Source organism: Salvelinus alpinus, chromosome 7 (genome assembly GCF_045679555.1).
Source record: "Salvelinus alpinus chromosome 7, SLU_Salpinus.1, whole genome shotgun sequence".
NCBI lineage: Eukaryota > Metazoa > Chordata > Actinopteri > Salmoniformes > Salmonidae > Salvelinus > Salvelinus alpinus.
This window is the reverse complement of record NC_092092.1, coordinates 39,301,000-39,328,449: the sequence shown is the minus strand read 5'-3', so window position 1 is coordinate 39,328,449 and position 27,450 is coordinate 39,301,000. Positions and strand designations below refer to the sequence as shown.

The following is a 27,450-nucleotide window of genomic DNA, read 5'->3' as shown; positions in this document are numbered from 1 at the left end:
CTAGCACTCCACACCGCCCGCGCCTGCCCCTGATTGTCTAAAGGCACTGAAGCATCTATTTCAATTGGCACTTCCTTCCTAGCACAGGGATTTAAAATTTAGCTGGTGTCATTTACATATTACTCTTAATCAAAAACCACACTGGGAAATAAAAAAAAGAGAAAAGAAACAAAACCGCGGCGTCACGGTTCAGGGGTAGGCGCAGAGGCACTTTATAAAATGGAGATGTGACAAGACATTAAGCTGAGTGTGAGTGTGTGTGTGTGAGAGAGAGAGAGAGAGTGAGAGGGGGGTTGGTATGCTTGTGAGTGAACGGATGTGGGTAAGAGTAAGGAAGAAAGAAGGAGAGAGAGAGAGAGAGAGAGAGAGAGAGAGAGAGACAGAGAGAGAGAGAGAGAGACAGAGAGCGCGAGTTGGCTAGGGGTGGTGGTATGTGTGTTTGTGAAAATTACGGACAATTTCGAAAATTGCCGGAGTGTACTGCATACAGCTTGTGTTTTTCTTGTTCGTCGAAAAAGCATCCAGCATTGGTTGTTGGACAGCTCTTACACAGTATCATTCTGCATTAGACTGATGGAACTATACCATAGTTAACCGCAGAAAAGAGTCGTCTACATCACACACAACGTATGGGGACTTCGCATACTCATAAGACAACAGTCTTCGAACACATGGACATACTTTCCCCACTAGGATTATGACGAACAACAGTACAGTATGCATTCGGGATAAATAAGATGTGGGTTTGAGTGCGCATGAGTTTCTGTACGTGCTTTATGACGCATGTACTTGCCACCTGTGTATACCGTATGACTGCCTATTAGGGGCCTTCTCAAGTGCACTTGGGTCTAAATGAGCGGACGTGAATGTGGCTGATGACACAGGTGAAGACATCTGCAGAGAGGTGCGTTAGAATCATGGTCCCTACCTGCCTCTTACCTTCTCAGCATTCCCGTTAGGATGCGGGAGCTCTTGCCCAGGTTGGCATCGGTCTCTCTCAGCTAGAAGCAGGGGGAACAGAGAAAGGAGAGGTGTAACACACAGACATACCACAGTCCATATAGGACACGGCTCAGCTGGGGATTGAGGGGTGAGTGAGACTGGGAGAGAGTCTCTGGGGAAGAATGTGGGAGAGAAAGAGATGCAGAGAATAAAACTGGGATAAAGATGTGAGACAGAAAAAGATTCAGAGAGACAAACAGAGAACGAGAGAAGGGCCTGTAAAGTGAAAGATAAACATGTACGGTTGAAGGAACACACAGTAACTGAACACATTGTATATAAGGCATTGTGCAGGATTGTAGCCTTCAGGTTCGCTGTGGTTTCGGATTATTCCTGCTTTCACATCTACACACTAATGGCACAATCGGAACCATCTGCAGTGTTACTCTTTTCATTATTGTGACTGGTTCTTGTCCCCCCCCCCCATTTGTGTTCGACATTTCCCTGTTGAGATCTTTCACAACTGCTTGCTTCGTACAAACAACTAAGGGGTCAAGGTAAATAGCAACATGGAGAGATGTCTCGACCGACGTCTGTACTGTGTTGTACTGAACAGTACTTACGATGTCCCGTGCGCAATAATGAATATCCTTTAGTATCTCTCTTTTTCTTTCGCTCTCTTTGGGGTCACATTTCTGTTTTTGTTTTCAGCCTCTGTGACACGAGAAGCGTGACGGACACTACCAGTCGAACGTTTGGACACACCTACTCATTCGAGGGTTTTTCTTTATTTGTACTATTTTCTAAATTGTAGAATAATAGTGAAAACATCAAAACTATGAAATAACACGTACGGAATCATGTAGTAACCCAAAAAGTTTTGGTTACCACTCTCCTTTCTTTCCCTCTCTCCATGTGAGGGTTGTTCTGGCATGCTGTTTTGAGGACCGTGCTGGTTGCCAGGCTGAGCAGGCTCAGGGACAGATGTGGTTCTGGGCGGGTTTGGCTGCTGGCTCTGACACCCGCCCCACAGCCGCCTGATGTCTCTCTCAAACCCCATGGATGCATCGCTCCCCAGAGACTTCCCACTTTTCTCCCAAAATACTACTCTCTCTCTCTGAATCAATCTCACACTCTTTCCTTCCCGCTTTCTTTCTCTCACTTTCTGAATCAATCTCACACTCTGGCTTTCTCTCATTCTCTCGCTCTCTCAGCCATATCAAAGAGCCCATTTATGAGATATAGCCTAAGATTGATGAGGCAATAAGGCAAACAATACATTGTAATGAAGTATTTAAGGAGTTCATATACTATGAGGATTGGTGACGGGGCCTCAGTGAGTGAAGTTAAAAAAAGGACATCTACTTTTGGCCCCAAGTTCAAGGGTCTGCTGTCGACCTCCATTGACACCAGAAAAAATAAATAAATCACACCTGCTTTGCATTCACACCTGCTTTGACTGTAGGGAAAAGCCATGTCTTCTGCTGTGTGTGTGTGTGTGTGTGTGTGTGCGCGCCACTGCTTGTGAATGCAAGTGTGTGTCTGTATTTATGCTTAAACGATGCCCCCCAAACTCCTTCATCCTCTGTCTTTTTCATGCGAGAAAGATGTTTACCGATCCTTCCATCCTGTGTGTCTTCACATCATGTTTTTCTTCTCTTCCCCCCCCCCCCCTCCCTCTTTTTTTGCCCCACAAACTGTCTTTAAAAAGGAAGAGGGGGGCCTGTGCAGGCTCATGGGAAAGAGAAAACGAGGGAGAGAAAGCGAGGGACCATCCTCCTTAGCGGCAGGCAGACCTTTTGAAAGGAGATGTTTGATTTCCTTTGAAATCGCCTGCGAGGCCCACTGCCATGTTGTGATCTTAAAGCATTCTCCGTAGAGGGTGCCGTCAGAGGGCCCCTCACCGTGCTGGGGCTCTCTCTGCTCTACCTGTCTGGGGGGGGGGGGGGGGGGGGGGGTCAGAGTCTAATGCTCTAAGTGTGATAAAGATGAGAGAAGAAGAGGGGAAAGTGATAGAGAGAGTTGCAAGGCTTAACGCTCAGTTCTTTATGCAGTCAGTGTGTGTGTGTGTGTGTGTGTGTTTGTCCGTTCGTGCGTGTGTGTGTGCGCATTTCTGTGTGTGGATGCTTGTGTGTTCAATTAGACAGTCTTACATCATCTTACATGGGACACACAATGCCTTCATGAGCACAGCGGTGGAGGTGGTGAATGTCCCTAACCAACCACAATGCCTTGTTGTCACCAGCCCTTTGTTCTAGCCTTCAATCCCACTGTCCTTCGAGCGCAGGCCTTTATACACTCATTAGATTAAGAGGGTAACGGTTCGTGTCCGGCACGTGTGTGTGTTCTGGATGTGCGCGCGCAACTGTTCTCACCCGATCTCTGGATCTCTGGATCTTCTCGCGGTCACTGTGTAAGTTAGCCAGGATCTCTTGTCCCACTTGTTCTGAAAGACAAAAGAGAGGAGAAACACAGTATAGGTAAGCATGGGTACACTGTGCCTGGGATGCGCCCGTCTTCCCTTTGATTCCTAACTGAACCTTTTCTGAGAGAAGTTGAAGCTAAGTGCCTTACTTAAGGACATGACAGCACTAAGCCCCGAACTTGAACCAGTGATTTAAGTCCATTTATTAAGTGCTCCGCTTCTGTTGCCAAATAGTCTAGTCCACAGCTAAAGCGGATAGGCATCGAGGTGTGCATTAAGACCCACAGTATGTGTGAGGTGTTTGTGTGTGTAAGCTATTGTAGCAGACAGCTGGCTTCAGCTTAACCAGCCCACTAACCTAAGAACATTAGAGAACATTGGGCCAAAAACCCATGTCTGGCCTAGCTAAGCCTTACTTAGCACAGCTAAATTGAGCCTGGATCAGCTGTGCAGACAGAACTATCAGCTTCACCACCACTAGCAATGAATCCTCATTTAATGCCATATTCTTGGAATATATATGGGCGGCTCCACGTCAGAAAGGCCCGGAAATATTTTTCGGGGTATCTCAGACTGTTCTGGCAATTCGAACATAGAAACTTAATTGGGAAGAAGGATGTTTGATATTCCTTTTACAGTTGTGTCACAAACCATTTTAGGGGTAATGATGATGAAAGTGGCCATTTTAGGTCCTTTTTAGACAGATGCATGCCTCCTGTAAGACCGTATAATCTGTGAACCATAGATGATACAGACAACATCTAGGTGTCATTATACTCCTTCTAGTGTGCTCTAACAATGTATGTCTAGATTCTGAAATAGAAATGTTCACATTCATTTATTCAACGTTAAAAGTGGAAGATATGACCCATTTAATACAGTGCCTTCAGAAAGTATTCACACCCCTTGACCTTTTCCACATTTTGTTCTGTTACAGCCTGAATTCAATTAAATAGATTTTTTCCCAACACACAATACCCCATAATAACAAAGTGAAAATAAGTTGATACATTTTTGCACATTTATTGAAAATGAAATACAGAAATATCTCATTGTTCATACTGTACATTGGAGAAAGACTACCACTGAAGTATTGTGCTCAGTTTGTATTACCTTGTAAATTTAATTCAAATATACACCTCAGAGAAGTTTCTGATGCCCTCCCAATCACCCCGTCCCAACCCCTGGATAGAGCCCCTCTCCACTCTCACCAATAACGACCATTGAATCTTAGCTATAATGACAAACAAGGAATAATAATTTTTATTTGATTTATTTTACCTTTATTTAAACTAGGCAAGTCAGTTAAGAACTAATTCTTATTTTCAATGACGGCTTAGGAACAGTGGGTTAACTGCCTTGTTCGGGGGCAGAAGGACAGATTTTTACCTTGTCAGCTCGGGGATTCGATCTTGCAACCTTTCGGTTACTAGTCCGACGCTCTAACCACTAGGTTACCGGCCACCCCAAATACTTGACTTGACATCTCCTAATCTGTCCAGAACTCATTCATATTACAGCAGGTTTGCAAATCACAAAAATACAAAAAAATGACATTGTAGTATAGTTAAATCCTTCCTTCTCTCTCTCCCAAGCCAAATCCATCCCTCTCCACCTCCCCCTCCCCGGTTTCTCCACCCTTTACACCACGCAAGCTTGTCCCAACCTCCCATCCTTGCCCACCCAAGCCAAGCCTGTCCCAACCTCCCATCCAAGCCAAGCCTGTCCCAACCTCCCATCCAAGCCAAGCTTGTCCCAACCTCCCATCCTTGCCCACCCAAGCCAAGCCTGTCCCAACCTCCCATCCTCTCAGACACACAAAAGGTGTCAGCATGCTTCAGTTGGACTGGCGCCTAGCTGAACTATGCTAGCCGAACCAAATGAGTGTGCTCGCATACTCCCTTAAAAGATCTTTGCTTGAGAAACAAGAACAAATTGGCAGTGGTACCATTTGTCCTTTTTGAGACGCCATAGCCAGTATACACTTCCTCAAAATAGTTAGAATTGTATACACTTCCTCAAAATAGTTAGAATTGATCTAATCTGTCATTCATTTTGATGTTTTTGCAGAGGAGATCTTAGTCATGCAATTTTACATTAACATGTTTGGAGCAGTATTTTTCAATTAAGAAATTTGCTTGGAAACGAGTCGTCACTCGCTGAATGACAACAAAGACTTTATTGTTATAACCTCAACCCGGCACAGCCAGAAGAAGACTGGCCACCCCTCAGAGCCTGGTTCCTCTCTAGGTTTCTTCCTAGGTTCCAGCCTCTCTAGGGAGTTTTTCCTAGCCACCGTGCTGCTACATCTGCATTGCTTGCTGTCTGGGGTTTTAGGCTGTGTTTCTGTATAGCACTTTGTGACATCGGCTGATGTAAACAGGTCTTTATAAATACATTTGACTGATTGGTCAACAGTAGGGATTCTTCAATCAATCACCAACAAAGGGGCGTAGACTTTGGCTACGAACTTCGGCTTGCCTCTGGAAAAATGTTGTGTGCCCAAACAACACAAAAACGTCAGAAAATAGCGTCATAATATATGCACAAACTCTACCGAACTGAATCACCTGGGAAGCATGCGGACGCCTTTACACCCATCCATCGACTTACTCATCCATTCCCGCCCAACATATACTGTACCCCATGCATCCACACACCCATTCTCTCCCACCCTCATACACATATTCACCATCCCATTCTCTCACACACACACACACACACACACACACCATTAGCTATGTACACACACGGCCTTCCCCAGAGGGGTAAAGGGGATCACTCTTTACCCATCTCTATCTCCCACTGTATCCTTCCATCTTTACTTCTGTCTCTCTCTCTCACCACACACTAAGTTTCTTAAAGTACATTTCCATCTACAGTACCTGCCTCTCTCACCTGACCACAGTCACGTTATTGACAGACATGGTATATTTCCTCGTTTGAATGCTATTTTCAGTGTCCATGTAGTCCATTGGCACAGGCTACTTCTATCGTTACTTCATAGAGAAGAACAGTTATTTGGGGAAAGTAATCTGTGAATCTGAGAGTGACAGTAGGCTGTTCGAGATTGCGCAGTTTGAAAATGTTGCAAGTTGTCAAATGAGGGTTTGTAAATATTGAAAAATTCTAAACTTTTTGTTAATGTAATTCATGAAAGCACACTTTTAAACATAAATCAAGTAAAAAACTACTTATCAGCAATTATCGGAATGTCCCTTCAGAGCGTATCTGTGGTGCTGCGTGTGTGCCAGTGTGAGTGGGCCGTTGTTGCCCGAGGAGAGAGAGAGCGACATTTCAGTAGCAGATATAAAATAATCACAGACAGATTAACTAGATCACCAATTGAAAACATAACCAGCGAGAGAACTGCTACAAGTTAACTATAGCGAACTAAGCATTAATTTCATTGTTGCCTTTCCACCTGCACTGTAGAGCCTAAATAAATCTGCACCGTTGGAAAGCTGGGATTCCCCGCTATTAAACAATAACCATGTAATTGTGACAACATTAAACATATTCTAAGAATAGCCTAATCGACAAATAACTTAATGTGCATAGATCTCCCCCGAAACATGAATATTTGGGCCTTATATAGAAACATGTCTAGTTAGATACCTTGCATTGAAACAGCCTACCTTATCCATTTGATTTCGGATTTATTGAATGAGGGAATCATTTTATAAAGACAAAAGTATTTGGTTGTAATGTTGAAAAAGCCAATCCTGCACACCTAGGAGCTCTCCAGATCGAGGATTGACCACATGTTGATAACATGTGACTAACAGTACAGTTCTATGTGGGGGGCTAAGTGCCTTGATCAAGGGCACAACGGCAGGAGGTGGTAGGTCTACATGGGATCAGACACAGCAGCTTTCCAGGTTTAATAATGCTTACTTTTTCCATGTAGACAAAAAACCCATGTAGAATATATGGGTTAAGAGAAGTCATGGAAAATGTGTATAAACCGTTAACAGTGAATAATCAGGTCGTCTCTATAGCATAATGCCATTTGTGAATTTCGGTGAACATAGTCTAATGGACAGCTCCTTCACTTCTTCCATCCCAAGTCAAGCACTGAATAAGCTGGTCTCAGTGCCTTCAGAAAGTATTCACACCCCCCCCCCAACAAAACTGTATTACAGCCTGAATTTAAAATGGATTAAATTGAGATTTTTGTCACTGGCCTACACACAATACCCCATAATGCCAAAGTGGAATTATGTTTTTTTCTTCTTTTTTTCTTTACAAATTAATAAAAAATGAATAACTGAAATGTGTTGAGTAAATATGTATTAAACCACTTTGTTATGGAAAGCATAAATAAATTCAGGAGTAAAAAGATTTCTCAATGACTACCTCATCTCTGTACCCCACAATACACAAATATCTATAAGGCCCCTCAGTCGAGCAGTGAATTTCAAACAGAGATTCAAACACAAAGACCAGGGAGGTTTTCCAGAGTTTAATGGCTGTGATAGGAGATAAATGAGGATGGATCAATAACATTGTAGTTCCTCCACAACACTAACCTAATTGACAGAGTGAATAGAAGGGAAGCCTGTACAGAATATAAATATTCCAAAACATGCATCCTGTTTGCAATGAGGCACTAAAGTAAAACTGCAACACATTTGGGGAAGAAATTTACTTTATGTCCTGAATACAAAACATTGTGTTTGGGGCAAATCCATCAAAACACATCACTGAGTACCACTCTTCATATTTTCAAGCATGGTGGTGCCTGCATCATGTTATGGGTATGCTTGTCATCGGCAAGGACTAGGGAGGTTTTTTAGGATAAAAATAAACGGAATAGAGCTAAGCACAGGCAAAATGCTAGAGGGAAACCTGGTTCAGTCTGCTTTCCAACAGACATTGGGAGACAAATGCATCTTTCAGTAGGACAATAACCTACATCACAAGGTTCTTCGAGACTTACTCAGAAAAACTCACAGCTGTAATTGCTGCCAAAGGTGTCATTATGGGGTAATCACTCTGTCATTATGGGGTATTGTGTGTCGATGGGCGAGATAAAAAAAAAAGTTGTATTTATTTTTAATTCAGGCTGTGGAATAAGTAAAATGGTATGAATACTTTCTAAAGTCACTGTAGGTCAGAAAAGGGCCTAAAATGGCCACTTTCTCAAAAACGGTTTGTGATACAAATGTAAAAAGCATATCAAACATCCTTCCTCCCAATTAAGTTTACATGTGAGAATTGCCAGAACAATCTGAGATACAAAAACAATATTCCTGGCATGGAATTGCCCATATATAGAGTGCATTCGGAAAGTATTCAGACCCCTTGACTTTCCCACATTTTGTTACATTACAGCTTTACTATAAAATGTATTAAATAAATGTTTTTCCTCGTCAATCTACACACAATACCCCATAATGACAAAGCGAAAACAGGTTTATAGAAATGTTTTCACATTTATTAATTTACTTATTTACATAATTTGCTATGTCACTCGAAATTGAGCTCAGGTGCATCCTGTTTCCATTGATCATCCTTGAGATGTTTCTACTTGATTGGAGTCCACCTGTGGTAAATTCAATTGATTGGACATGATTTGGAAAGGCACACACCTGTCTATATAAGGTCCCACAGTTGACAGTGCATGTCAGAGCAAAAACCAAGCAATGAGGTCGAAGGAATTGTCCGTAGAGATCCGAGACAGAATTGTGTCAAGGCACAGGTCTGGGGAAGGGTAACAAAACAATTCTGCAGCATTGAAGGTCCCCAAGAACACAGTGGCCTCCATCATTCTTAAATGGTAGAAGTTTGTCACCACCAACATTCTTTTTACAGCTGGCAATCGGGGGAGAAGAAGCCGATGGTCACTCTGACAGAGCTCCAGAGTTCTTTTGTGGAGATGGGAGAACCTTCCAGAAGGACAACCATCTCTGCAGCACTCCACCAATTAGGACTTCATAATAGAGTGGCCAGACGGAAGCCACTCCTCAGTAAAATGCACATGACAGCTCATTTGAGTTTGCCAAAAGGCACCCAAAGGACTCATATTGAGAAACAACATTCTCTGGTCTGATGAAACCAAGATTGAACTCTTTAGCCTAAATGCCAAGCATCACATCTGGCGGAATCCTGGCACCCTCCCTACTGTAAAGCATGGTGGTGGCAGCATCATGCTGTGGGTATGTTTTTCAGCGGCAGGGCCTAGTCAGGATCGAGGGAAAAGAGATCCTTGATGAAAACCTGGTCCAGAGCGCTCAGGACCTCAGACTGGGGCGAAGGTTCACCTTCCAACAGGACAACAACCCTAAGCACACAGCCAAGACAATGCAGGAGTGGCTTCGGGACAAGTCTCTGAATGTCCCTGAGTGGCCCAGCCAGAGCCCAGACTTGAACCCGATTGAACATCTCTGGATACACCTGAAAATAGCTGTGCAGCGACACTCCCAGCCAACCTGACAGCGCTTGAGAGGATCTGCAGGGAAGAATGGGAGAAACTCCCCAAATACAGGTGTGTCAAGCTTATAGAGTCATACCCAAGAAGACTTGAGGGTGTAATCAATGCAAAATGTGCTTGAAGGGTTAAAATACTTATGTAAATGTGATATTTTTTATACATTTGAAAAAAACACAACTGTTTTTGCGTCTTTATTATGGGGTATTGTGTGTAGATTGATGATTAAAAAAAAACAATTTAATCAATTTTCGAGTAAGGCTGTAATGTAACAAAATGTGGAAAAAGTCAAGGGGTCTGAATACTTTTCGAATGCACTGTACTTAGAATAAAACAGAACTATATGCAATTCCAGGAATTTTAACCAACACTTGCAAAGGGTGAATTGTATGCATTTTAAATTAGGTAATATAGGTAAATATTTGTATTTTTAAATTTTAACAATTGCTTTAATAATGGCTTAATTTGTATTTATTATGTATCCCCAAATCCGTGCGCATGTTATCGTGTGTGTGTATGCACTTGTCTGTGCCTATGTTTGTGTTGCTTCACAGTCCCTGCTGTTCTATAAGGTGTATTTTTATCTGTTTTTTTAAGGCACTGCTTGCATCAGTTACTTGATGTGGAATAGAGTTCCATGTAGTCATGGCTCTATGTAGTACTGTGTTCTGGACTTGGGGACTGTGAAGAGACCTCTGGTGCATGGGCGCCAGTAGTTCAAATAGACAGCTCGGTGCATTCAACATGTCAATGCCTCTCATAAATACAAGTAGTGATGAAGTCAATCCCTCCCACACTTTGAGCCAGGAGAGATAGACATGCATATTATTAATGTTAGCTCTCTGTGTACATCCAAGGGCCAGCTGTGCTGCCCTGTTCTGAACCAATTGCAAAGTCCCTTTTTGTGGCACCTGACCACACAACTGAATAGTAGTCCAGGTGCGACAAAACTAGGGCCTGTAGGACCTGCCTTGTTGATAGTGTTAAGAAGGTAGAGCCGTGCTTTATTATGGACAGACTTCTCCCCATTTTAGCTACTGTTGTATCAATATGTTTTGACCATGACAGTTTACAATCCTGGGTTATTATTATAATATATATATATATATACAGTGGGGAGAACAAGTATTTGATACACTGACAATTTTGCAGGTTTTCCTACTTACAAAGCATGTAGAGGTCTGTCATTTTTATCATAGGTACACTTCAACTGTGAGAGAAGGAATCTAAAACAAAAATCCAGAAAATCACATTGTATGATTTTTAATTAATTAATTTGCATTTTATTGCATGACATAAGTATTTGATACATCAGAAAAGCAGAACTGAATATTTGGTACAGAAACCTTAGTTTGCAATTACAGAGATCATACGTTTCCTGTAGTTCTTGACCAGGTTTGCACACACTGCAGCAGGGATTTTGGCCCACTCCTCCATACAGACCTTCTCCAGATCCTTCAGGTTTCGGGGCTGTCGCTGGGCAATACGGACTTTCGGCTCCCTCCAAAGATTTTCTATTGGGTTCAGGTCTGGAGACTGGCTAGGCCACTCCAGGACCTTCAGATGCTTCTTACGGAGCCACTCCTTAGTTGCCCTGGCTGTGTGTTTCGGGTCGTTGTCATGCTGGAAGACCCAGCCACGACCCATCTTCAATGCTCTTACTGAGGGAAGGAGGTTGTTGGTCAAGATCTCGCGATACATGGCCCCATCCATCCTCCCTTCAATACGGTGCAGTCGTCCTGTCCCCTTTGCAGAAAAGCATCCCCAAAGAATGATATTTCCACCTCCATGCTTCACGGTTGGGATGGTGTTCTTGGGGTTGTACTCATCCTTCTATTCCTCCAAACACGGCGAGTGGAGTTTAGAGCAAAAAGCTCTATTTTTGTCTCATCAGACCACATGACCTTCTCCCATTCCTCCTCTGGATCATCCAGATGGTCATTGGCAAACTTCAGACGGGCCTGGACATGCGCTGGCTTGAGCAGGGGGACCTTGCGTGCGCTGCAGGATTTTAATCCATGACGGCGTAGTGTGTTACTAATGGTTTTCTTTGAGACTGTGGTCCCAGCTCTCTTCAGGTCATTGACCAGGTCCTGCCGTGTAGTTCTGGGCTGATCCCTCACATTCCTCATGATCATTGATGCCCCACGAGGTGAGATCTTGCATGGAGCCCCAGACCGAGGGTGATTGACCGTCATCTTGAACTTCTTCCATTTTCTAATAATTGTGCCAACAGTTGTTGCCTTCTCACCAAGCTGCTTGGCTATTGTCCTGTAGCCCATCCCAGCCTTGTACAGGTCTACAATTTATCCCTGATGTCCTTACACAGCTCTCTGGTCTTGGCCATTGTGGAGAGGTTGGAGTCTGTTTGATTGAGTGTGTGGACAGGTGTCTTTTATACAGGTAACGAGTTCAAACAGGTGCAGTTAATACAGGTAATGAGTGGAGAACAGGAGGGCTTCTTAAAGAAAAACTAACAGGTCTGTGAGAGCCGGAATTCTTACTGGTTGGTAGGTGATCAAATACTTATGTCATGCAATAAAATGCAAATTAATTACTTAAAAATCATACAATGTGATTTTCTGGATTTTTGTTTTAGATTCCGTCTCTCACAGTTGAAGTGTACCTATGATAAAAATGACAGACCTCTACATGCTTTGTAAGTAGGAAAACCTGCAAAATCGGCAGTGTATCAAATACTTGTTCTCCCCACTGTATATATATATATTTTATTTTTAATTGAACCTTTATTTAACTAGGCAAGTCAGGTAAGAACAAATTCTTATTTTACAATGACGGCCTACCCCGGCCAAACCCTCCCCTAACCCGGACGACGCTGGGCCAATTGTGCGCCGCCCTATGGGACTCCCGACCACAGCCCGGGATCGAACCAGGGTCTGTAGTGATGCCTCTAGCACTGAGATGCAGTGCCTTAGACGTCTGCAACTAAACTGGGCTCTTATATCACTTTAATTCCAGCCCTCACAACAATATCTCAGGCAGTACACTACATCCTGCTACTGGACTCCAATCAGCAGATGCAATATTCATAAAACCGCTTTCTTTGAAATGCTGCTCGTCTATCGTGGATGTAAACACATTAACGCACACTTAGAAAACATTGCCAACAAGGCGTCTGACAAGCTCGTCAGTGGTCACTGTCATTTCCTTGTCCCTTGGGTTAGACGGAGAGAGAAAAACACACCAAACAAACAAACCCAAAAAAAGATCCCACCGCTGCCACCAACTGTAAGCAGATACTGCATTAGGGTAAAAAAAAGAGAAAAGAAATGAGGGCGAGAAAAAAAAAGAGAAGTGAGGAATCTTTGCGCGGATCAAAGACGGCCTTTCAAACGCACCAAACAATCCGGCGTAAACAACACACTGCTGAGTAGATTACACTACACAGGTGCGGCACTCCAAAGAGCCCACGTGCTGCGCTGCCTGTTTAGGGGAAACGCCGCAAAAAAAAGGGCTACATCTGGCAGCTCTACAAGATAGAAAGGAGAGAGCGCAAAGAGAGGAAGAGAACAAAAACGAGGGGGTACGCTGTCGAATGAGTGACGCTTGTACTCCCTTTCCTCTCCCTTCTATTCCACTCAACGCGCACACAATGTGTCTCTTTTTGCCTTCATTAATTTCTAATCAGGGACGAGACAGATTGAAGGATACACAGATTAAACAGTGCAGTCAGACAGTCACATGTGACAAATAGGGCAGATTAAAAGACTGAATACAGGTATTAATAACCATAATAATACAAGCCCCCCCCTCCCCATGTCCCCTCCAAAAGAACAAGGAACAAACAGGGAAAGGAGGTGCAGCAGGAAATCTTCTGTAAAGACAACTAAGCGCCTCTATCCGTCTCTGTCCGGGATGTAGCTTAAAACAAATGAGGGTGACAGTGCTGTACAAGTCTTTGGCATGGAGGAAGACCGAGAGCGCATTATCGGAAAAGCACACACTCCAACTGAGAAGACGGATGAGGTCATTGCAGAAGAATAGGGCCCAATGACATCCTGCTGTAAAGACTCTGTGCTGGAGCAGTGCCGAGTTGACATTAAGTCCTTGGTTGTAGTGTACAGGGCCTCGCTCTGAATGATATACATGTAATGAAATGTTGAACGGGTTCCCCTCTCTCAGAAATGTAAAAGTTGTACTGAAGAATTTGCAAGATGATAAATACAAATAATGTCCTTGAGCTTCCAGTAAACAGATACACAATTTCCTTTCGGATTATGGTTGAACTATGCCTCTTGTAGCTTCCCCGAGAGGCTAAAACCTCTTGATTAGGGCCGCAAGGTGTTGAACCAAATCTAATCAAAATCAAATCAAATTGTATTTGTCACATGCTTTGTAAACAACCAGTGCAGACTAACAGTGAAATGCTTACTTACAGGTCCTTTTTCCAACAATGCAGAGTTAAAGATAAAACATTTAAATAGTGAAACGAGGAATAAATACCCAGTGAATAATGAATAACAATAACATGGCTAAATACAGGGAGTACCAGTACAGAGTCGAAGTACAGGGGTACGAAGTAATGGAGGTAGCTATGTAAAGTGACGAGACAAGAGGATAGATTATAGACCGTAGCAGCAGCGTATGTGGTGAGTGTGAAAGTGTGTGTGGCGTCAGTATGCATGTGTGCGTATGTTGTGTGTGTGTGGGTGTATGTGTAAGTATGTGTGGGTAGAGTCCAGTGTGTGTGCATAGTCAGTGCAAAAAAAGGATCGATGCAAGTATTCCAGGTAGCCGTTTAACAGAACTATTCATCAGTCTTATGGCTTGGGGGGGTAGAAGCTGTTCAAGGTCCTGTTGGTTCCAGACTTGGTGCACTGGTACCGCTTGCCGTGCGGTAGCAGAGATAACAGTCTATGGCGTGGGTGGCTGGAATCTTTGACAATTTTTGGGCCCTTCCTCTGACACCGCCTGGTATAGAGGTCCTGGACGGCAGGTACCTCGGCCCCAGTGATGCACTAAGGCTGCAATAGTATTTTAACAAGAGGGTCTCCTTTCTTATCTTTCTTATTTTTTTTATTCGCTCGCCTCACTTTTCAAACAATGAAACCGGTTAAGCATTCGATAAAATGTGCATGGCCTAACAGAGACGCATAAACACACAAAGGGAGAGAAAGACAACCGCCGAGGCACATTTCAGTGGCTAAGGATGGGCCTTGTGGATTCAGGTTTCTTTCCATTCTACTGGCAGTGCTGCTGAGAGGAGCCGTGCGCCTGTCTCTAGGAGAGGCTGGCCTGTCTCTAGGAGAGACAGGCGGCGTCAAGGTGTCCGAGAGCGCGCTAGCTATCTAACGCAGTGCACTATCATTGTGCAACTTTAGAGATGTTAAATCAAGGTTGTCACTGGCGGTGCGTTTATCCTCGAGAGAGGCAGACAATGACAAAATGAGGATGAATTACTCCATACGGAAAGTCAAAAAGCGTATCAATTTCCATGAAGGGTTCAAATGAAATGCTTCCACTTTAAACGTCTAGGTCAGCTAGCAAAAGCGACTCATCCTCCAACCACTAGTGATGAAGGTCATAACCACTGCACCAACAATGGTGTAGACAGCATCTCCCCCTGCATAGGTAAGTTGTAAATTAATTTAATTGCTGGGCCTGTGTGCTGTAAAATCCATCGCAGTATGATGAAGTGTCCCCAGAGCCGACAGACTGTAGAACACATTAAAGACTCTCAGCAGCCAGGTCCACAAACTCAAAGATAAATATTTCCCTTAGCTGTGGGACCACAAATGGATGTTCCCATTAAGAAACCCCTCACCCTACACACACACACACACACACACACACACAGAGACCATTAGCTATGTACACACACGGCCTCCCCAGACGGGAAAAGGGGATCCCTCCCTCCCCACACACACTAAGTTTGTTAAAGTACATGTCCATCTACAGTACCTGACTCTCTCAACTGACCACAGTCACTTTCAGAGAGTTCGGGTAATGTTCACGAATTGACAAATCTGTTACCTGGAAAAGGGAGCTCTCATATCGGCTAAATGTTGAATTTGGCTTTCGAAAACCAACAAAGCTACTGTGGAGGAGGATGAGAGACGGCTTTTCTAATCAGCATCTCTTCCCCTGAATGCATTCCGTCCTGCAATCAGGAAGAAAATAAAGACCCCCCCCCCCCAAATCCATTTCCATGTAGCCTGTATTTAAGCTACTATCAATACGCAAATAGGTCACGTTAAAATTGCTGTATTAGATACTATCACCTGCATCTCTGATGAGGTACTATCTCTGTACTATCACCTGCATCTCTGATGGAGGTTTTGACTCGACAGATCGTCACCAGGCTTCCAACCCACACTGGTTCGTTACACTACAGACGGCACTGTGTCAACGCGTGGGCCGTCGTCAGAGTTCACGACAGCGAAATATCTAACGCGGATTCACATCTAGGTTACTGTGCGTTAAGGCACCATCATAAACAGCTGGCGTAGACAAGGCGTGAAAGAGAGCGTCAGAGTGAGAATTGTAAAATAGAGCTTGGATCAGAGTGAATTAACAGACCGTTTGAAACAGGGTCACAGAAAAGTACGATTCAAAATAACTCAACATGTATAATATACATCTTTGTCAACATCAGCTACTATTTGTGAAGAGTCACGACCTCCACGACCTTCGCAAAATGAACACTGAGCTAAAGTAAATCCACGTCAAATTCAGAATCACAAAAACGTCTCTCTACGCTCAACCACCAGACAGAACAACACTAGGTTGTCCAAAACACTGGAAAGAAGGGGAGAAATGATCCTTTCCTGCCGACGATCCGGACTTGTTGCTCGTTAGCATATAAAATATTCCCCTCCCGTTTGAATGGCTATTAACTATTTAAATGACCCTGGCGCTAAGGCCTTGCTCAGACTCGCTCGCTAAACATCCACATCCCCCAAAGGTCCATTTAACAAGTCTATTACTCTTCTCACATTATAAATCACACCACCACTAGAGAGCAGGACTTTATATATTAACTCACCCTCTTAACAGGAGATTAGCCAAAGTCATCATTGTAGAGGGTACAAACAGAGGTACTAGATAAGACCCAATGGTGTGCTGACTGAGTTTACCTTTACAAATCAACTGAGCAGTATCCAGATGCATCCTTCCACCTTCCCTTTGGTTCTATGGCCTAGTGTTGGCGAGATGCATTGGGTCTCACCGCATCACCACACGGTTGTCCACATCACACTTCTATGGAGCAATGGGAGAAAGAAAGGCCAGTGGAGATAATTGTAGCCCAGGCCAAAGAAGCCCAGTCGAGGTAGTTACCATAAGGTTAGAAGTCTACTTCCCAGCCAGTCCATCCCATCCCATCCCAAGACAACCCACCCCAGACACCATTCCAGGGGTCCCTCCCACTCCTCCCTCCACAGGAACATATAATTGGACACATCATCAATTTTACAGGAGCAGTTTTTAGAGCAGTTCCACCATGAGATGTCTGGGGCCCCTTTTCTTTCTCTCCTTTTCTTATCTCTCCTCTGCTCTGGTCCCTCTCTCCCCTGAGCTGAAAGGGTACAAGTCCTGACAGCGGTAACACTCTGAGGCTCAGCACAGCCCTGTTTCATTAGCTGGTTGAAATCCACTTTTTAAAAAGGTTACCACACAAACTTCTATCCGGACACAATCCACACAGACAAAGGAGTGAAAACGACCCGGGGGGAGTTGTGAGGGTAGGTAGAGTCTGCCACGGTCTCACATGAAAGCACACAGACTCATGCGCATGCACACTGACACACACAAGCCCCCCCCCCACCCACCCACACACACCCAACCACAAAAAATGACAAAATTCTGCATCTGCATTCGCTAAACTCTTTGGCTAGAATACCTGGGGAACAAGTTAGCTTTCTTTGTACACTATCTGGAATACTTTCCTCACACTCATCGAAGTTGTTCACACCACTTTATGTTTCAACTGCCGAGCCCACAGGCCATGTGTCTAGTCTTGGTCACGTCGACTGACTTGGATCACAAAGTGAAGTAGGTAAGAACCCGGTCATTGGGGGTGATGCAGCATCTGGGCAATCTCCAGTGTTGTGACAACTAACAATAAGGAGCTATATTCACCTCAGTACACGGGGGGGGAGTCCTGCTGAGGACCCTCCCCTGAGTATGAACCCCTATTGGGTGTAGTCAGCATTTCCTTTGAACAGCAGCGGAGGGGTAAGGTGTATTCTGAGCTGGCAGCCCATCTGAGGGGACTTTTCTTGAACGAGTTTCCATAGACGTGAGCAGATAAGGGTGTACACACCAAGCAGGCTGACCAGCCCTGCTGTGGGCCTTCGTCTAATGTGTATGTGGCTATGAGCAGCGGTGTGGTAGGCAGCCAGTCAGGACATATTTCTGGGGGCCTTTCTTCACTCCGCGCCGGGCCGTGTTTTATTCATCGCCTGCGCCCTGACCCCGCAGATCTCCTGTTCTGACAAATTACTTCTGATTAAGACAGATCTCTATTAGTCAGACACTCAACTTAGCCTATTCATCATCCGCCCTTTCCCCTTCCCCTGCTCCCCCTCCCTCCCTCGCCCGTCCGTCAGACCGGAGCAAGACGCAAAGGAAATGTTCCGCCGCGGTTTTAAATGGCTGATTACGGACAATTGGCGGATGGAGAGATGTAAGGGAGTCTTATGGGTGATAAGACGCAGGTTTAATGGGTATAAATGACCAGGCTGACTAGGAGGACCAACTGGTAATAGAATCATTTGTTTCAGGCAGAAAAGGGGCAGGGAGAAAAATGAAGGCTGTTTCTCTTCAATTGAACTCCCTCGCTGCCTCGAGTTCAAACACTCCTGTTCCCGAATTGACTTTTAACAGTGAGGTCCCTCTCACTCGCCATGAATGAGAATAGATGAGGCTCGAGAGCAGTGCCGGTTGTTTTACATTTATGAAATTACTCAGTCAAGCACACACAGATGCTGATGTAGACATGGCCACAGACCAGACATGTACACACAGTCAAATACTCAGGCACAAAGCAATGCACCAGCTTACAAATAAAAACCAATATTAAAATGTCAGGGAACTTTAACGTACATTATAAACCGGGTAGTTTGGGTCCTGGATGCTGATTGGCTGAAACAGCATTTCAGGTGTGTGTATATCAGATAATATACCATGGGTATAATATTTTACTATTCTATTTTATATTGGTAAGCAGTTTATAATAGCAATGAGGCACCTCTGGGGTTTGTGGCATATGGCCAATATAGCACAGCTAAGGGCTGTATCCAGACACTCCGTGTCGTGCCAAAGAACAGGCCTTAGCCATGGTATATTGTTCATATACCACACCTCCTCGGGCCTTATTGCTTAAAGATGCATTATGCAGAAATCGCGCCGCCATTTTCTGGTTGCTAAAATTCGAACAGTTCGCCTAATTTCAGTTTATGTGACAAAACAAGCAAGTATAGTGTAGAGAATCATTGTACCATCTAAACTGCTGTGAAATATATTTTCCATAACCAAAAACATTATATTTTCAGCTGTTTGAAGCTGGTGTACAAAACCGAAAGTAAAAGACGCAAAAACTAAACTTAAGGGAAGCTTAGAAATAGTGCTTCTTAGACATGCTTTCAATGAGAATGACATATCTATATCACACATTTCTATGTGAATTTGGTCAGGTCGCCCAAAAAGTTACATATTGCAGCTTTAAGTATCCCAATACACTACTTGTAATGTAAAAACTTAAATACACCAATGTACTGAAGACAACTTGAGGTAAAACTCCTGAAATCATAAACTCCTAAGTTAAAACAGAGCAAATACATAAAGCAGCTCAATAGCTGTAAAGTCCTATTGTTTAAATCCCAAAGCATACTGACTAAATTAACCTGAACCACAATAATGGGTAGCAGGGGGAGGAGAAGGAGGAGGGGGTTGCTGTCAGCAAATTGCCTGGAGTTAATCAACCCAGTCTTCCTTAACCATCCAAATGAAAACTAATGGACTTTGGGCCACGCTGTGATTGCCTCAACACACAGAAGTAAGATGGGAACGACGCCTTACAGGGCCTTCAATTAAAAATGGTGAATTTCCACAGACGGCTGGTCAGGCCATACATCTACTGTATCCACGCAGCCACGAAGGTCAATTCTATGGATCAAATGGACTTGACTGATTAATTCCATTTCCACTGCTCCCGGAATTATTTGCACGCATTGATTAAGGTTGTGGTCAGAATGCGTAGAAAATGTATGAAGTGTGGAATTAAAAGCAACCTACAAATAAGATTAAATTGCGGAAATATTATTAACAGTGCTGGTACTCTTATCTTACAATGAACAAAAATATAAACACAACATGTAAAGTGGTGGTCCCATATTTCATGAGCTGAAATAAAAGACCACAGACATTTTCCATGAGCACAAAAAGCTTTTTTCTCAAATGTTGTGCACACATTTGTTTACATCCCTGTTAGTGAGCATTTCTCATTTGCTAAGATAATCCATCCACCTGACTGGTGTGGCATATCAAGAAGCTGATTAAACAGCATGATCATTACACAGGTGCACTTTGTGCTGGGGACAATAAAAGGCCACTCTAAAATGTGCAGTTGTCACAACACAATGCCACAGATGTCTCAAGTTTTGAGGGAGTGTGCATTTGGCATGCTGACTGGAGGAATGTCCACCAGAGCATTTGCCAGGGAATTGAATGTTCATTTCTCTACCATAAGCCACCTCCAACATCATTTTAGAAAATTTGGCAGTATGTCCAAAAGGCCTCCCAACCGCAGACCACGTGTAACCCCGCCAGCCCAGGACCTCCACCTGTGGGATTGTCTGAGACCAGCCGCCCGGACAGCTGATGAAACTGTGGGTTTGCATAACCAAAGGATTTCTGCACAAACTGTCAGAAACCATCTTAGGGAAGCTCGTTGTCCTCACCAGGGTCTTGACCAGACTGCAGTTCGGCGTCGTAACCGACTTCAGTAGGCAAATGTTCACCTTCGATGGCCACTCGCACGCTGGTGAAGTGTGCTTTTCACAGATCAATCCCGGTTTCAAGTGAACCGAGTAGATGGCAGGCAGCGTGTATGGCGTCGTGTGGGCGAGCGGTTTGCTGATGTCAACGTTGCGAACAGATCGCCCCATGGTGGTGGTGGAGTTATGTTATGGGCAGGCATAAGCAAAGGACAACGAACACAATTGCATTTTATCGATGGCAATTTGAACGCACAGAGAGATACCGTGACGAGATCCTGAGGCCCATTGATGTACCATTCATCCGCCGCCATCATCTCATGTTTCAGCATGATAACGCAAAGCCCCATGTCGCAAGGATCTATACACAATTACTGGAAGCTGAAAAGGTCCCAGTTCTTCCATGGCCTGCATACTCACCAGACATGTCACCCATTGAGCATGTTTGGGATGCTATGGATTGACTTGTAGCAACTTCGCACAGCAATTGAAGAGGCGTGGGACAACATTCCACAATCAACAGCTTGATCAACTCTATGCAACAGATATTTCGCGCTGCAAGAGGCAAATGGTGGTCACATCAGATACTGATTGGTTTTCCGATCCACGTCCCTACTTTAATTTTTTAAAGGTATCTGACTGTGACCAACAGATGCATATCTGTATTCCCAGTCATGTGAAATCCATAGATTAGGGCCTAATGAATTTATTTAAATTGACAAATTGTAAAATATAAAATCTTTGAAACTGCTGCATGTTGTGTTTCTATTTTTATTCAGTGTACATACGCACACAAGCAGCATCACAAATAACATAACAAACAACCACTTCAGACTCCTTTCAGCCCATTGTTGGTAGCGTGGATATGACAAAGACATAGCCTATGAAAGAAAAGGTGCCTTTACAATAAGCTTTACAGCTAACTACTTTCAGTATGTAGTTGGGAATAGATTAAAGCTAATCATTTGTGTAGTGGACAATAGAAATGACTATCACAGTACAAACTACTGACATAACACAATAACCATCTCACAGCTGACAAATAGTCTCAATGTAGAAAGGAAATAAGTGGAAACTGTATGGAAAGACGACGAAAGGAAAAAACCTATGAGGAAGACTGGAGAAGATGAATACATATGAAACAAGGATAAATACTCCTAAACTTGGAAGCAGCAGAGGGAGGTATACCCGCAATTAAAAAACCCAAACATCTCAATTCCTCCTAATCAAACGCAGCATCCCATCTACCCTCCTCGGGCAGAACACACAGCGGAGGAAAGAAGTTTGTCAGTTTAGCGAAACGGACTTGAAGAAAATACATGAGGGGAAGAAGAAACTTGACGTTACGCCGTTGCCTTGTCCACAGTTTAGGAACGTTAATAATCGCTTCACTCTTGATTAAAGGCTTTTATGTCTCTAATCAGAAAGTTGACAGACAGATCAAAGCGTGCAACACTATTTTTTTTGCCTTTTAATTATCTATAAAACACCACACCTCGGGCTGCTCTTCCCTGCCTATCTCCTCAAACTCTCGGCGAAAGACGGCGAAGGAAGATCTAACACTTCTTAACAGTTCATTATCCAATAAAAAGGGGGGAAACAACGAACACACTCCACACACACACACCAGGCACAACCATTTCGAAGAGCTTTAAAGCAATCTTCACAATTAGCGAAGACCTGGGGAGGCCTGTGTTCCTCTCTTTATTGGCGCGTCCCAATTTGAAACGCCTTAATTGCGCTTGTCAAAACGGACGCGCCGTCACCCTCATTTGCATGTTTTGACAGGGCCTGTCGTGATTCAAGCACCCCCCCCCCCCCATTGGAGCACAGGGAGTATTTAGCAAATTTCAACACCTACTGATTATTCTGTTAATAACTCATTAATTTGTGCTTTGTTTCAGATCCTTTTCCCCTCCCCAATTGTCGGAGAGTTAGAGTAAAAGTGAGGCAAACGATACGTTTAGTTGTGCAACAACTACTCGCTATGTGGCCATCCTGATTGAATTTTTATATATATCTTTTGTAACCTTTATTTAACTGGGCAAGTCAGTTAAGAACAAATTCTTATTTACACCGGCCAAACCCGGACGATGCTGGGCCAATTGTGCGCCGCCCTATGGGACTCCCAATCACGGCCGGTTGTGATACAGCCTGGATTCGAACCAGGGTGTCTGTAGTGACGCCTCTAGCACTGAGATGCAGTGCTTTAGATCGCTACGCCACTCGGGAGCCCAATGACGATGATGATGATGATGCTGTTAACAGTTTCTTGTTCTGATCAACATGATTGAACTCTGTATCGCTGTCTGTTTCTGACTGACTGTTCTTAAAGGGATTTACATAACACCAGAAGCTCTTTGGTCTTTTTGAAGGAATTGGTCTTTCACACCCTAGGGCAAGAGCCAGGGCCCACTCTTTCAAGGTTTTGAACCGACCTCAATGTTCCTCATCCCATTCATACAGGCAATGCCAAGAAGCACCCAGACTCGTAATCCAGTTCTAATCAAATGACAGGCAAATCGACAAAGAATATTCCATTCCCCCTCATTAACAAACTCGCTAAATAAACATAGCACCACGTCAACGATATGTAAAACAAGTGTGCTCGGGAAAAACAAACAAACCATCTACAGGGACGTAGGACTGTCGGCGGTAATTTAACTAAAGAGGAAAAGGAGGGCGTGAAAGCAAGACATCAAACATTAGCCTGAATGGAAAGCACAAGACGATAAGCGTCAGAGCGCTGACAGAAGCTGACAGTTATTAACACTTAAGGATTCTTTTCTCAAACTTTGAATTCATTAATACTCATGAGCGCAGTGGAGTGTGTTCCCAAAACACAGAGAGGGTTTTGGTTGGACATAGTTCATAGTCAGCTGGAAAATGACACAGTGAGAACCGCAAAGGCCAACAACGTCTTTGTTCAATAGCAAAGAGTTTCCTCTATTGTGTGCTCTCTTTGTGTTGCTTTGAAAACCTATTAATACAAATGAATTATGATTCTACAAAAAAAGGAAAATGGTGCCCAAAGACAACACTGAAGTTGAGAGTAAAACAATTTGTTGTGGTGACATAATGCCAAAAAAACATGACAGAGACACAAAACCCATTTCACCCAATGAATGTCTAAATGCTTACACATGTATTTAATGGTAAAGGTTGTATATCCTTTATCCTGATGCCTGGTCACCTTACCCCTATACATGTCTACCTCTATCACTCCAGTATCCCTGCACATTGTAAATATGGTACTGGAACTGACTGACCCTGTATATAGTACGCTTACTTACTTTCTCGTGTTTTTGTTCTACCTTGTTATTCTTAGTATTACATTGTTATTGATTACTGCATTGTTGGGTTTAAAGGCATTTCACTGTACTTGTGCATGTGACATTAAAACTTGAAACTTTATCAATCACCACTAGCTAAATAACAAAAGGTTTGCCCCCATGTCAGTGGCTATTACAAATTCCTTTAGTCTACACTTGTTTATCACTGTACCTAAGCTTACATAGTTCCTGAAGTGATCGACGGTGACCTTTCTGTGGCCTTAGTTGCCCATGAGGTTGCACAACAGTTTAAGGTGACCGTGGCTATTTCTTCTACCAAGCAACAGCAAAGCTTATGACTTGATCAGAACACGAGATCTTTGTGGCTGCTCACAACAGCAAGTTTGTCTCTCGCTTTGGGGCTAACACACTTCCCTACTCTTGTGAGAGCCCAATAATACAGCTATTATCAGAAGGATATGAGGCATAGAGGGGGCTCACAAGAGGGAGATGCGTCATGTGCCTCATTTAACAATGAGCACAGCCACGGAGATGAAGAACAATTATTGTCATTGGCCATTATTGTTATTTTTCTCCTGAATAAAATGGCACACAAGTTTATAAGTAAAAGCGCATTGTCAACATAATCCAGAGGAAAACAATTGAAAAGTTTCAATGTGTTGTACATTTATGAACTGGTTGGTTCGGGCCCTGAATACTGATTGGCTGACAGCCGTGGTATATCAGATCGTATACCATGGATATGACAAAACATTCATTTATACTGCTCCAATTACTTTGGTAACCAGTTTATGATAGCAATAAGGCACGTCAGGAGTTTGTGGTATACGGCCAATATACCACAGCTAAGGGCTGTGTCCAGGCACTCCGCTTTGCGTCGTGCGTAAGAACAGCTCTTAGCCATGGTATAATGGCCATTTCCCACACCCCATCGTGCCTTATTGCTTAAATATACCACGGTGTGAATGACAACTGTATGCATTGTATTCAGTATATTTGCGCTGTAACTACTTCACTGAGTGGATAAGATCGTGGAGAGACAAAAAAAGTAAAACGTGTATCAATAAAAGTAATAATAGATACACAATGAGTAACGATAACTTGGCTATACACAGTACAAGGGGTCAGATGAAGCAGATGCTAAACTACAGGACTGGTTTGCTAGCACAGACTGGAATAAATGCCGGGATTCTTCCGATGGCATTGAGGAGTACACCACATCAGTCACTGGCTTCATCAATAAGTGCATCGATGACGTTGTCCCCACAGTGACCGTACGTACATACCCTAACCAGGAGCTATGGATTACTGGCAACATCCGCACTGAGCTAAAGGGTAGAGCTGCCGTTTTCAAGGAGCGGGATTCTAACCCGGAAGCGTATAAGAAATCCCGCTATGCCCTCCGACAAACCATCAAACAGGCAAAGCGTCAATACAGGACTAAGATTAAATCAGACTACCAGGACGTGTACTCCGAGCATGCGCTGGCCAACTGGCAAGTGTCTTCAATGACAATTTCAACCTGTCCCTGACTGAGTCTGTAATACCAACATGTTTTAAGCAGACCAAAATAGTCCCTGTGCCCAAGAACACTAAGGTACCCTGCCTAAATGACTACCGACCCGTAGCACTCACGTCTGTAGCCATGAAGTGCTTTGAAAGGCTGGTCATGGCTCACATTACCACCATTATCCCAGAAACCGTAGACCCACTCAAATTTGCATACCGCCTCAACAGATCCACAGATGATGCCATCTCTACTGCACTCAACACTGCCCTTTCACACCTGGACAAAAGGAACACCTATGTGAGAATGCTATTCATTGACTACAGCTCAGCGTTGCCCTCAATGCTCATCACTAAGCTAAGGACCCTGGGACTAAACACCTCCCTACGCAACTGGATCCTGAACTTCCTGACGGGCCGCCCCCAGGTGGTAAGGGTAGGTAACAACACATCCGCCACGCTGATCCTCAACACAAGTGCCCCTCAGGGGTGCGTGTTCAGTACTCCCTTGTTCACGCATGACTGCATGGCCAGGCACGACTCCAACACCATCATCAAGTTTGCCGATGACACAACAGTGGTAGGCCTGATCACCGATAACGACGAGACAGCCTATAGGGAGGCAGTCAGAAAATCTGTCCGTGTGGTGCCAGGACAACAACCTCTCCCTCAATGTGATCAAGACAGAGGAGATGATTGTGGACCACAGGAAAAGGAGGACCGAGTATGCCCTCTGTAGTGGAGCAGGTTGAGAGCTTAAATTTCCTTGGTGTCCACATCACCAACAAACTATCATGGTCCAAACACACTAAGACAGTTGTGAAGAGGGCATGACAAAGCCTATTCCCCCTCGGGAGACTGAAAAGATTTGGCATGGGTCCTCAGATCCTCAAAAGGTTCAACCATCGAGAGCATCCTGACTGGTTGCATCACTGACTGGTATGGAAATTGCCCGGCCTCCGACCGCAAGGCACTACAGAGGATAGTTTGTATGGCTCAGTACATCACTGGGGCCAAGTTTCCTGCCATCCAGGACCTCTATACGAGGCGGTGTGAGAGGAAGGTCCTAAAAATTGTCAAAGACTCCAGCCACCCTTGTCATACACTGTTCTCTCTGCTACCGCACAGCAAGCGTTACCGGAGCGCCAAGTCTAGGTCCAAAAGGCTTCTTAACAGCTTCTACCCTCAAGCTGTAAGACTGCTGAACAGCTAATCAAAGGGCTACCCAGACACCTCTTTTACGCTGCTGCTGCTCTCTTTTAATAATCTATGCATAATCACTTTAACTCTACCTACATGTACATATTACCTCAATTACTTCAACTAACCGGTGCCCCCGCACATTGACTTAGTACAAGTAGCCCCTGTATATAGCCTCGCTATTGTTATTTTACTGCTGCTGTTTAATTTTGTTACTTTTATAAAAAATGTTTTGCTAAACAATTTTTTACTCAACACTTATTTTTCTTAAACTGCATTGTTGGTTAAGGGCTTGTAAGTAAGCATTTCACTGTAAGGTCTACACCTGCTGTATTCGGCGAATGTGACAAATAACATTTGATTTGATTTGAGTACCGAGTCGCTGTGCAGGGGTACGAGGTAATTGAGTTAGATATGTACAGGAATAAAGTTACAGATAGTAAACAGTAGCAGCAGCGTACAGCAGTTGGGCAACTGGGGGGCAAACTAGAACAAACTAGCATTAATGGCAACAATTGCTGACACTTAAATAACGTGCCATAACATTTTGTAGCAGCCCGCAAGCTGTGCTGCAGTACAACGCACATTTTAAAAGGAAGAACCACTGTACGTGATGAGTCAAAAAATGGCTTAAGGACAACAAAGTCAAGGTATTGGAGGAGTGGCCATCACAAAGCCCTGACCTGAAAAAGC

General features: G+C 43.9%; 1 protein-coding gene and 1 long non-coding RNA gene across 6 annotated transcripts in view; one reads left to right on the top strand and one right to left on the bottom strand.

Moving 5' to 3' along the window:
• Window positions 1–27,450, top strand: part of LOC139580992 (uncharacterized) — a 587,892-nt gene that overhangs the window by 239,817 nt on the left and 320,625 nt on the right. The window lies entirely within an intron of this gene.
• Window positions 1–27,450, bottom strand: part of LOC139580985 (vesicle transport through interaction with t-SNAREs homolog 1A-like) — a 170,193-nt gene that overhangs the window by 47,090 nt on the left and 95,653 nt on the right. For 3 of the 5 annotated variants that reach the window (XM_071410215.1, XM_071410218.1, XM_071410216.1), the window contains 2 exons: window positions 3,318–3,388; window positions 940–1,001 (listed from right to left, as the gene is read on the bottom strand). In XM_071410215.1, coding sequence (XP_071266316.1) covers window positions 940–1,001; window positions 3,318–3,388 — 133 coding nt within the window. Of the gene's footprint in view, window positions 1–928; window positions 1,002–3,317; window positions 3,389–27,450 lie in introns of all 5 variants that reach the window. The other 2 variants (XM_071410217.1, XM_071410219.1) reach the window with 1 other exon arrangement.